This window comes from Cajanus cajan, chromosome 11, assembly GCF_000230855.2.
Source record: "Cajanus cajan strain Asha chromosome 11, NIPB_CcT2T_4, whole genome shotgun sequence".
NCBI classification, from domain to species: domain Eukaryota; kingdom Viridiplantae; phylum Streptophyta; class Magnoliopsida; order Fabales; family Fabaceae; genus Cajanus; species Cajanus cajan.
In genome coordinates this window covers 40,304,276-40,316,899 of record NC_138527.1, presented here as the reverse complement: position 1 = coordinate 40,316,899, position 12,624 = coordinate 40,304,276, and the positions used below count along the sequence as shown (strand labels likewise).

The 12,624-nt window shown below is 33.9% G+C and overlaps 2 protein-coding genes across 2 annotated transcripts; both read right to left on the bottom strand.

Moving 5' to 3' along the window:
* Nucleotides 1-2,123: 2,123 nt before the first annotated feature.
* LOC109811160 (subtilisin-like protease SBT1.7) lies at nucleotides 2,124-4,554 on the bottom strand. Its single transcript, XM_020374817.3, has one exon. It carries the CDS (start codon nucleotides 4,552-4,554, stop codon nucleotides 2,248-2,250), a length of 2,307 nt encoding a protein of 768 aa, XP_020230406.2. The 3' UTR covers nucleotides 2,124-2,247.
* Nucleotides 4,555-7,946: 3,392 nt separating this feature from the next.
* On the bottom strand, nucleotides 7,947-10,675 carry LOC109811151 (subtilisin-like protease SBT1.7). Its single transcript, XM_020374806.3, has one exon. It carries the CDS (start codon nucleotides 10,610-10,612, stop codon nucleotides 8,279-8,281), a length of 2,334 nt encoding a protein of 777 aa, XP_020230395.1. The 5' UTR covers nucleotides 10,613-10,675; the 3' UTR covers nucleotides 7,947-8,278.
* Between the last annotated feature and the right edge of the window lie 1,949 nt (nucleotides 10,676-12,624).

Sequence of the window (12,624 nt, the reverse complement as noted above, 5' to 3'; positions counted from 1 at the left end):
ATTTGCAGATGATACAATTATTTTGGGGGAATCTTCTATGTCTAATATTTGGGTTATAAAAGCTTTTCTGCAGTTATTTGAATTGGTGTCAGTTTTGAAAGTGAATTTTCATAAAAGTAAGTTGTATGGTGTTAATGTGGGTCAAGGGAGGCTTGAAGTGTTTGCAAAGTTCATGAATTGTGGAGTTGGCTCAATTCTTTTTATTTATCTTGGTCTATTGGTGCGAGTCCAAGGAAAAAGGAAACCTGGAAGCCAGTTATTCAAAAGGTGCAAAAGAGATTATCTATGTGGAAGTGTAAAAACTTGTCTTTTGGTGGTCGTTGTACTCTGCTGCGATTTGTTCTCAATGTCATTCCAATTTATTATCTTTCCTTTTTTAAGGCCCCGACAGGTATTATTTCTCAATTACATTCCTTATTTAGATCTTTTTTGTGGGGAGGGAACCGAGAGAAAAATAAAATAGCTTGGGTGGGTTGGGAGGAGGTTTGTAGAGACAAGAAATTTGGGGGTTTGGGGGTTCGGGATGTGGGTGCTTTCAACTTAGCTCTATTAGGCAAGTGGAGATGGCGTTTTCTTGTTGAAAAGGAAGGATTGTGGCATACGGTGTTAACTTCCATTTATGGAGAGAGGACTGTTACTGGGGTGGGTGGTGAGAAAGTCAGGGGATCTAGGTGGTGGTATGATATTTGGGGTATTGAGAGTGACATACATGTTACGTCTGATTGGTTTTCTAAGGGTTGCGTTAAAGAGGTGGGTAATGGGGAAAACATTATGTTCTGGGATGAGGTTTGGAATGGTAGTGGTGCTTTGAGCACTCGGTATGCGCGACTCTATTCAATATCCAATAATAAGTCGGCAACTTTAGTAGACATGTGTCTAAGGCGTGAAGGGAGTGTGGTCTGGAATTGGTGTTGGAGAAGGGATCTCTTTCAGTGGGAGGAAGATCAATTGCAACTCTTGTATTTGGAATTACAAAGCGTAAAGTTATCTGAAGAAAATTTTGATGGCTGGAGGTGGAAACATGATTTGGGAGGCTCTTATTCTATCAAATCTGCCTATCAAGTTATAATAAACCAGTCTATATATGCTGATTTTCCTATGTATAGATATTTGTGGTCCAAGTTGATACCCTCCAAGGTCTCTAGTTTTGGTTGGAGGGTTATTCTAGACAGAATTCCAACAAAACAAAACCTAATTAAACGAAAGGTTCTACCCTCTAATGTAGCATCTTGTGTTTGGTGTGGTATATGTGAGGAAACCTCATCCCATCTCTTTTTTTGAATGTTTCTATGCTTTTAAAATATGGATGTCTTGTCTTCAATGGTTTGGATTCTCCTCTGTTCAGAATCATACTGATTTGGCTAATTTCGAGCAATTTGTGGGAGTCCCAAATTGTAATGTTGTTAACCGGGTGCGATGGTCTTCTCTTTGGTTGGTAACATTATGGTCAATTTGGCTTGCAAGGAATGAGGCAGTTTTCTCTCAAAAATTTATGGATCCTGAGGAGGTGGTGGATTTAATTAAGCTGAGATCTTGGAATTGGTTAAGGGCTAAAGATTCAGCTTTTCAATACCTTTTTGCCCTTTGGTCTAATAACTCATTCTCTTGCTTAAATTTCTCCTGATATAGTTCTTCATGTCTTACTTTCTAAGTGTTGACTGCTGTTGTCTTATAATTGTCGTTTGAAGATCAATCTGTTGATGGTATTTTATTTCTTGTCGTTGCTGTCTTAATCTATCGTTTGAGATGCTACTGTCATTGAACTCACTACTTTCGAGAGTTACTAATGTCTAGCAACAGTTATCCAAGCACTTGATTGTACTCACTGGGTAGTTGGCATTTTTGTTTAGTTTCATATATCTATGTCTAAGATTTTTGAAGTTAACCTTGTGTATTATGGGTTAGAGTACCCATTTGTACTCTTTTCTAATATATTTTTTCTTTGCCTAACAAAAAAAAAAATCCAGTCACTATAAAAAAATTAAAAATACCCAAAAAAAAAAAAAAACTTTTACCAAGTCACCGAAGTTAGTCCAACTCACATTTTAACGATTAGACTCAAAATTATAAATGTATTAAATTGGAAGACTAAAGTTAAAAATTAAAAAATTAAAATTGTGGATTAGAAATTACAAGAAGAAATGAAATAAAATTTATTGTATTGTATTATAGCAGATATTAACCTATCAAGACACTTCTTTTAGAGTGAAGAGGTTTTAATCAACCTTTTTACAACTTTCAATTATGTCAAGAGTCCCACATAACTGAGATAGGACTTCCAACAATGTTTTTTCCATTTGACCATTCTAAACGCCCAAAACCAAAATGACTCGGTGGTGGTGGATCTGATGTCGTAAATGTTACTGTATATGATTTATTCTCATTTTTGTTAAAGCTCAACACGCTTGGCTCTACCGTGATATTGACAGATGGAATATCCAACGTAGTCGATACCTTGTATGTTCCTGCGGCCGCCACATTAGTTAGAGTCCGCGTGTGTTTAACAGTCGTTGCACCATTCCCACTCGCTATTGGTTTAAACACCACACCAAATGAAGGGTAATTTAAGTCCGTTACACTGTAGCGTTTTTGTGCATCACATGTGAACTTTCTCCTAGCCACGACCTCAATCATATCAGATGAGTAGTTTAATGCACAAAGGAGGTTGAGATAATCATCCGCTGTCAAATCATAGACAAGCCCTGGATTAAGTGCAGCAACCGGGTTCACATGTCCAGCACCAACATCAAACGGTGTTGATGGCCCGTTTGTGGCACTATCCAGCAGTTTTTGACCATCGTTGTAAGTTGCATAAGCTGTGGTCATTAGTGCAGAGCGAATCGCAGCTGGGCTCCAATTTGGATAAACCGACTTGACCAAAGCCGCTATACCGCTCGCGTGAGGACATGACATGGATGTGCCCGAGAGTATGTTGAAGTCCACGCGCCTATTATCTTGGACCATGTTAGTGGGACCTACAAGCTCCGTCCATGCTGCTAAGATGTTGACACCTGGCGCAATGAGATCAGGCTTCAATATCTCTGGTGTGATTTTACTTGGGCCTCGAGAGCTAAATGCTGTGACAACCGGTGCTGGCTTAATTCCAACTCTTGTTCCTTGAAACACAAGTGTAGCTGTTGGTTTTTGAGTCGATGTTAAGTACTCTTTTAAGGCTTTCGCAGCCTTGAAGCCCACTGCAGAGGCTGGTAAAAGATGGGCTTCTGCGACCAATTCCTCTCCGTTGGATTCCACATTGGCCAACACCATGCCCAAACCACCAGCAGATTTCACCACGAGTCCTTTCTCCACCCCAGAATTTTGTCCTTGGTCACACAGCACAATTTTCCCCTTAACCTTTTCCGGATCCAAGCTATCTAACTCACACACCTCTCCACCCTTATTTGCGCTTGCATTCCCTGCGTATATGAATGACACAGGAGTATTGGGCAAATACTTGCCATCATAAAGTGACACTCCAGAGAAGTTTTGTCCGTTCCCGAGGATAACGTACGCTGGGAAATCACGATCTATTGTGCCAGCTCCAACAGACATCATCCAAGGTGCTATATTTTGGACAGTATAGCGATAAGGACCTGTGTTCCCAGCAGCGCATGAAACTATAATCCCTTTCTCCATTGCTGCAAAGGCTCCAATTGCGAAGTGGTCGACGTCGTAATCCACTGCTTCTCCTCCGAGTGATGCTGAAATGACATTAACGTTGTCAGAAATGGCGGCGTCAAGTCCTGCCATTATATCAGACTCAACACAAGAATCTCCCCAACAAACCTTGTAGACAGCCACTCTCGCGTGTGAGGCCATCCCACGAGCCGTACCGGAAGCGAAACCGAAGAGGTTCGCGCCATTCACTGCAGACCCTGCAGCTATGCTTGCAGTGTGGGTGCCGTGGCCGTCATCGTCTCGTGGCGATTTAGAATGCTTGATATCAGTAACAGGACCCATCGAGACCTCGTAACCTTTTACGAAGAACCTAGCTCCTATCAATTTCTTGTTGCAATTTGAAGCAGTGAAATTGTCACCTATTTCACATTCGCCTTTCCAGTTACTAGGGATGGGTCCCAGTCCGGTGTCGTCGAAGCTCTTGCTTTCGGGCCAAACACCAGTGTCGAGGATTCCGATAATGACGTCACTTCCTTGATTTGATTTGGGAAATATATTAGCGATTTTATTGAGCCCAAGGAAGTGCGGTGTTCGTGTTGTGAGTGGCTTGTAAATTTTCTCCGCTACCACCTTTAGAATCCCAGTTCGGCTCTTTAGCAACAAGGCTTCTTCAGGTGTTAGTCTTGTTGAGAATCCATGAATCGCGTTTTCGTACGTGTAAAGCATTTTTGTCGAGTTGGATATTGATTTCATAATCGATTCATACCAGACTGAGTGGTGATCGAAGCTTGTTGGCATTTCGGATTTAGCCACGTGGACAATGTACGTACTTTGTTGGTTCTCCGTTTTCTTCTCAATTGTAGCTAGAGAAACATCGCAAAGTACCAAAAACAAAACAAAAATAGTTGCACAGAAAGATTTCTTAAACGTCTCCATGTTAAGCATTTTTGTTTCAAGTGAGACTATGAGAACAGTGTAACAGAGAACTTGGTTGAACAAAGGACCCGTTTTTAATATATATAAGAGTATAATTGTTTGTCACACGAAACAAGATATTTACAAATGATACAAAAATTAATAGTAAATAAAGAGTTACCAGTTTTTTTTTTTTACCAACCTTATTCCTGTTTTTATTTAAATTATATTATTAAAAGAATAAGATAGAATATTTAATAAATTTTAAAGCATTTATTATTAAGAATTTTTTCAAATACTAATATTGTCAAAAAATGAGAAGGTCTAAGTTTGATGCTCACCGTGTTTTTGTAATATAAAAGAAAAAAAATAATATTGTCAACCAGATGTATTAAGAATTTTTAAGTTGAGCAACTATTTGAAATTAAAGTGGTTAGAAGTTGGAACTAAGGTGATAGGGAATAGTATTTCATAAATAGTATAGTGTGATGTAGTTGATAAATAATATATTTCATAATCATTGAAAGTGCATGTTCTAAACTTGTAGTTTAGTGAGTAATTTTGAACATAAAGTTACGTAAAATTTGGAGAGAAAAAAATTGTGATTTATAATGGTTAGTATTGTTTCTTGCTAAAGATACCATCGATCTTTGTAAAAAAAAAAAAAACATATTTTTTAAATATGTGTTAAGTGTTCAATTAATCTTTAAAGTAAGTATATATGCATGAAATATTTGTTAGAAAAAATAATGAATCTTTAAGCGGATATTCGTTCCTCAATAGATACGTTAAGCAATCAAAAAAATAAATTAAAAAAATAGTTACGTTCTTTTTTTAATTCGTTCATGAGGCTATTAATTAAGATACGCAACAACGTATGCATGCGTTTAATTTATTAACGTTTCCTTTTAAACGTTTGAGTATTATATATATAAAATAAATAGTTAAGTTTATATAATAAAAATTATAATAAATATATGTTTAATATATATATATATATATATATATTATATTTTGATTTTGCAATAATTATTTTTTGTTAAATTACAATAAATAATTTAAATTATGTTATAAATTTATTTTTAATTATTGATAGCTTCTTTTAAAATAAAATATTAAAATTCAATTCCGTGATAAAAATAAAAAATAAAAATGAAAGACATATTAAGCTAAGAAAATTAAGTATACATATAAAAAAAATTAGAAGAGAAACACATTCACTCTTAAAAGTTTTTTTTAACACCAATTCACTTTGACTTTTAATGTTGAATTTTGATTTGATCCTTTAATATTTTGAATTTTTTAACTTCTTTTTATTACAATTTTTATTTCGTGTGTGTGTAAATTAAATTAATAATTTTAAAATAAATTATCAAAAATTCAAATAATCTTGAATCATGATATAAATTTTTTAAAATATAAAATATAATTTATATGTTCAAAAATATTTAATTGTATTAATTTTAAATTAATATAATTCATATTAAAATATAAAATAATTATTATTTTTATATAATTTATTATAATTTTTGTTTATTTATAATAAACATTTAATCTATGTATAACACATACTTAAAATACAAGAGTTATAACCAATCTTTCTATCATTGAGTATTTGCTTAAAATAAAATAATCTTTTAATGATACATGAGACATTTTATATTTAGGTATAAATTATAATAGTTTGTTAAATTATAATTGATATCTAATAATCACAAATAATACAAGCAAAAAATAAAAAAGTATAGAATATTTTATGATGAGAATGTGCAATAAACAAAGAGACCATAAAATGTAATAAAATAAATTTTAATGAAATATATATACATAAAATGATATAGACATTATATTGTATGGTAAAAAAATAATGTAGACAATAATGAATTGTACCAACAATAATAAAATTAAAAAATAAAATGTATAACTTGAAGTTCATGAAGAAAAAAAATAGAGAAAATGAGTATAAGAGAAAAAAGTTGTTAATATCTTTTATACATAAACTAAAGAACAAAAAAACAATCGATTAAATATATCATAAATCATAAAATAAACATTAAAAAAAATACTTTACAGTGGCACTATATTTATCACTAAAAATTATTTTTATCTACATTATAAATACAATATATATTAATATATTATAAAATCATATAATTATGATACTTAACAAACTAAAATTATTCAATTAAAATTTTAAAAATTAAAATTAAATAATTACAATACTTATAAAATTAAAAAATGCAATTAATTCTAAACATCTTAACTTTAGAAATATGATGTATTATTCTCGATGACAAAACTTTTTAATGACTCATTGATGTAGATTATGAAAAAGTCTCATATTTAAAAAAGCATTAGCTTGAAAAAGTATGCATTAATTATAATGTTGGAAGACCTTTCAACGGTGACTCGTTGAACAGTAAAATATGGATTATGATGAAAAAGTCTTATATTTAAAAGCACAATTTGAAATAGAATGTATATATTAATTATAATGTTGAAAACCTTTCAATTAATCATTAAATAATAAAATAAAAATTGAAAAATGTTCTATGAAGAATTAATATTAACGTTATCTAACTTTTTTTTCATAATTAAAACTTTTTCAAAATTACAAAATTTTATAAGTTTTGCATCTTATTAATTAGTGGTATATATAAATGAATACGAGTAACGCGAAAACTCAAACCGATTTAAAGTTAATTTTATTTCATTAACACAAATTAACCTTATTAATTTTTATTAAACATAAAATTTTTCGTGTGTTTCACACATTCAAATTGTTTATTAAATATTTCAATTTTTTTCTAAATTGATTATAACACTTAGTAATTAATAATTAATAATAAAACATTAATTTTACATCATGTTTTATCGTTAATTTTGTGAAAGCTTTTCTTATGTTGTCAACTTTTTCTTATTTTTATTTAAATTTTAAATCAAATAGTATTAACAATTAGCAAATATGTATAATTAGTAATTAGTTGTAAAAATAGTAAATATATAGTATTTTGTAATATAAATATATAATTATTTGCATATAAAAAAAATTATTTACATTTTTTAATTATATATATTTTTGACATATATAAAAAACTACTTTTACACTTTCATAAATTAAAATTACAAAAAGCTAACTTCTAGAAGTTTTGGAGAGAAAGAAATGCGATAAAAGTTGTTCGCTTAAATGATATCGAATATAATGAATATATTAATTTGTTAAATAAATGTACAATAATTTATATGTTAAAAAATAGTAAATATATTATTTTGTAATATAAATTCATAATAAATTTTCTATAAAATTTCTTATTTACATTTTTGAAATCATATATATTTTTGAAATATATATAAAATACTATTATGTTTTAATAAATTAAAATTGTAGAGAGTAAACTTATACATAATAGTAGTTGAATAATAAATAATAAATTAAAATGATTTTAACTTTATTGTATGAACTTTATATATGAAAATATGTTGGAGGGAAGTTTTTGAAGGAAATAATTAATGCAGAAATTATTCTCTTTATATATACTATATCAATGAGTTTGTTCAGATTTTATGAGGGTTTCAAGTTATAATGACTACATTTTAATAACTACATTAAAATTCATATTAACAAATAATTTTTGATTATTTGGTAAATAAGATTTTACATTAATTCTTATTGAATTATAATGATATATCATTAGTTAATCAAGACACTCCTCTCTCCTATTACAACGAAGAATGTTACAATTTTCTACGACGTGCTATTGTCCCATAAAATAGAGATAGGACTTCCGACAACATTCTTTCCATTTGACCATTCTAATCGTCCAAAGCAGTTAATTTGATTTACTAACACGAACGTTACTGTATACGATTTTTTCTCATTTTTGTTGAAGCTCAACACCTTTGGCTCAACTGTGATATTGGCACATTCGAAATCCAACTTAAACGACACCTTGTATGTTCCTGCGGCACCAACATTAGTAAGAGTTCGCGTGTGTTTAACAATCGGTACTGCACCGTTCCCACCCGCAATTGGTTTAAACACCACACCAAATGAAGGGTAATTTAAGTCCGTTACGCTGTATTGCTTGTGTGCATCGCATGCGAACTTTCTCCTCGCAACAGCCTTGATCCTTTTAGGTGTGTAGTTTAATGCACAAAGGAAGTTGAGATAATCGTGTGGTGTCAAATCATAGACAAGCCCTGGATTAAGCGCAGCGACAGGGTCCACGTGTCCGGCACCGATATCAAACGGCGTTGACGGAAGGTCTGTGGCACTATCAATTAGCTTCTCACCGTTGGCGTAAGTCGAATATGCTGTGGTCATTAGCGCAGATCGAATCGCGGCTGGGCTCCAATTTGGATAAACCGACTTGATCAGAGCCGCTACACCGCTCACGTGAGGGCATGACATGGATGTGCCTGAGATTATGTTGTAGTCCACGCGCCTATCGTCTTGGGCGAGATCAGTGGGACTCGCAAGCTTCGTATACGCCGCTAAGATGTTGACACCTGGCGCAATGAGATCCGGCTTCAATATCTCTGGCGTGATTGGGTTTGGGCCCCGCGAGCTATATGACGTGACAACCGGCGATGGCTTAATTCCAACCTTGGTTCCCTTAAACACAAGGCTAGCCGTTGTTGGTTTTTCAGAACGTGACAAGTAAAGCCTGATGGCATTCCCGTCCTTGTAACCCACGGCAACTGCTGGCAAAAGATGAGCATCTGCTACTAATTCTTCTCCGTTGGATTGGGCGTTGGCCAACACCATGCCCACACCACCCGCGGATTTCACCACAAGTCCTTTCTCTGCCCTAGAACTACCTCCACGATCACACAACACAATTTTCCCCTTAACCTTTTTAGGATCCAAGCTGTCTCTCTCGCACTCCTCTGCACCTATTTTTACACTTGCATTCCCTGCATATATGAATGGCAGGGAGGCAGAACTATCGGGAAAATGACTATGACTATTACCATCGTAAATTGACACTCCATAATAGTTTTTTCCATTCCCGAGGCTAACGTACGCCGGGAAATCACGATCAAGTGTGCCGGCTCCCACGGTGATCACCCAAGGTGCTATGTTTTGGACAGAAGAGTTTACTGGTCCTTCGTTTCCTCCAGCACAGGAAACTATAATCCCTTTCTCCATTGCTGCGAAGGCTCCAATTGCGAGGCTTTCGACGTCGTAATCGACTGCTCCACCTCCGATTGATGCGGAAATGACATTGACGTTGTCAGCGATGGCTGCATCCATTCCAGCCAGTATATCAGAACTGGCACAAGTATCAGCCCAACAAACCTTGTAGATAGCGACTCTAGCACGTGTGGCCATCCCACGTGCGGTACCAGAAGCGTACCCGAAGAGGCTCGCGCCTTCCACTACAGACCCTGCGGCTGTGCTTGCGGTGTGGGTGCCGTGGCCGTCAGAATCTCGTGGCGATCTAACCTGGTTGGTTTCGTTAAGGGGCAATTTCATTGAGGCCTCGTAGCCACTTATGAAGAACCTGGCTCCTATCAATTTCTTATTGCAGTTTGCGGCACTGAAATTGGTGCCTGATTCACATTTGCCTCTCCAACTCCCAGGGATGGGTCCTAGTCCAATGTCGTTGAAACTCTTACTTTCGGGCCAAACACCAGTGTCGAGGAGTCCGATAACGATGTCACTTGTTGCATTATTTGATTCTGGGAACATATCAGCGATCTTATCGAGCCCGAGGAAGTGCGGTGTTCGAGTTGTGAGTGGCTTGTACATTTTCTCCGGTTGCACTTTTAGAATCCCGGGTTGACTCTCGAGTAAACGGGCTTCGTCAGATGTTAGTCTCGTTGAGAATCCATGAATCGCGTTGTCATATGTGTAGAGCGTTTCTGCGGAGTCAGATATGGATTTTATGATAGATTTATACCACACTGAATGGTGATTTAAGCTTGCTGGCATTTCGGATTTGGCCACATGGACAATGAAAGTACTTTTTTGTGCGGGCTTCTCGATTGTTGCCAGAGATACATCGCAAAGAACCACGAACAAAACAAAAATACATGGAAAGAAAGGTTTCTTAAACCTATCCATGCTAAACATCTTTGTTCGAAGTGACAATGTGAGAGGATTGTAACTGTAACAGAAAACTTGGCATAATAAACAAAAAAGTGTGGGGTATTACAAAAAAGAGAAGAGAAAAATATAAAGGGCAGTGTGATCAGGGAAGAGAAGCAAGCTGGTTAGTGCACGTTATTTCTTTTTCTTCTCATGTAACAACAAATACGGTTTCATTGCATCACATAAGCGTTAAACTTTTGACTTTCTTGGACTTGGGAGTGCACTGTTACAACTTTCAATAATAAAATTGGTGTAATTTTTTTAAAAATAAATAATTGAGAATACTAATATATAACTTATAAAACATTTAATATTAAAAAAAAGAAATACAATGGTGAATATTGTCAATAAGACATTTATCAAGGATTCAAAATTTTAACACTTAAATATGTTTATCATCGATATAAATTAAGCAAGTTTTATTTAGTCGAATACTAGTCGAATACAAAAATATATTAAGATTTACTAGTTTCTTCATCTTTTTAAGGTGACCAACTTCCTTATTCGAATTTAAATTAAATAAAAAATATTCTATTCCTTTTTTATTTTGTTTCAAGCTGACAAAAACTTAAGAAATATATTTAATATATTTGATTTTTAAAATAAATCACTTTCTTAATATGTTTTAAAATTCTCACACAGGATTAAAGAACTTGTTAACAATGGTTAAAAGTATAATAGAAAAAAAATATTTAATGTTTAATTAATATTGTAAAATGATAATCAAATTGAAACAAATAGAAATTGTTAAAACATCAAACAAGAGGAAGTAATATTTAATAAATTGATTTTAATATGTTTTTAGTTCATTAAATTTATGATAAATCTATTTGATATTTCAAATTTAAAATTATTATTTTTAATCTTATAATTTCAAAAAATCTTATTTTAATCTTTGGAACCATAAATGACCTTGCCTCTGTCTTATTTAACAATGGACCTTTGATCATTCCCTAGAGTCGAGTGAAGTCATAAGTGTTGAGATTCAAGCTTGAAAAGCATGGAAACAAAGATCGAAGTGTTATGCAAAGTTTTTTGAAGATAGATCAAAACTTGTTTTCTTCTTTCTTCCTCCCTTTTCTCTTGAATTTTGAGGTAATGGAAGCTAGAACTCATTTTTTTGTTAATCTATGGGATATGTGCGGCTCAAAATTTACTATATTCGTGGATGTGGTGATTGTTGGACTAGAAATTGAAAAATTAGAGTCTTGGTATTCTTGATGCATGTTGAGATGAATTTGGTGAAATTTTGTTTTGAATGGTAGCATGTTAATTTTGTTGTTGAAATTAACTTGGTTGTTTGAAATGCATGAATGTGTTGTTTTACATTGCATGTTGGAAATCTTTTGAGTTTTAGGTAGATTGAGCAAAAACTCGAATCTCGCAAGTGCAAAATTCATCATCGTGTTGGGCACAACTTCAAGACGTCAGGTGTAATGTAAGCTAGAGGCTCCCTGGCTCACTAATGCTAAGCGCAGGATTGGTAGCACTAGACATGAGTTAGAAAAACACTCTTTGACTTGATCACGTAGGACGTAGGCTGAATGGCATCGGACGTCGATGCATTTGGAGCTCCCTGACTTGGTGATGTCAGACCCTAGTTGAGTAGCGCCAAACATGATCATGATAAAGACTTTTTACCTGTAACATTGGACATGAGTCAGGCAAAGACTCTATGCCTGAACAAGGTCGAACGTGGGTTTTGGCCATGTCAGACATGATTGACCCAAAAACTCTTTGCCTCATTCACGCTATATGTGAGTAGATCGATGTCAAGCGTGGATGAGAAAGAGGCTCTATGCCTAACTGACGTCGTGCGTAGGGTGAATGACGCCAAGCGCGGGTTGCCTAATGAATATGTGTTGAATTGTTAACTAAGTGTTGAACATGAATATGTTGTTAAACCTTTATCATGTTGTATATTGATGTAAGATGTTAAGTCTTTATACATTGATCTAGGATAATGTATATTGATAATTGAATTATTGAGAGTT

Excerpts from the sequence above, each read along its gene's own strand:
- LOC109811160 (XM_020374817.3), bottom strand. The coding sequence starts at position 4,554 with ATGGAGACGTTTAAGAAATCTTTCTGTGCAACTATTTTTGTTTTGTTT.
- LOC109811151 (XM_020374806.3), bottom strand. The coding sequence starts at position 10,612 with ATGTTTAGCATGGATAGGTTTAAGAAACCTTTCTTTCCATGTATTTTT.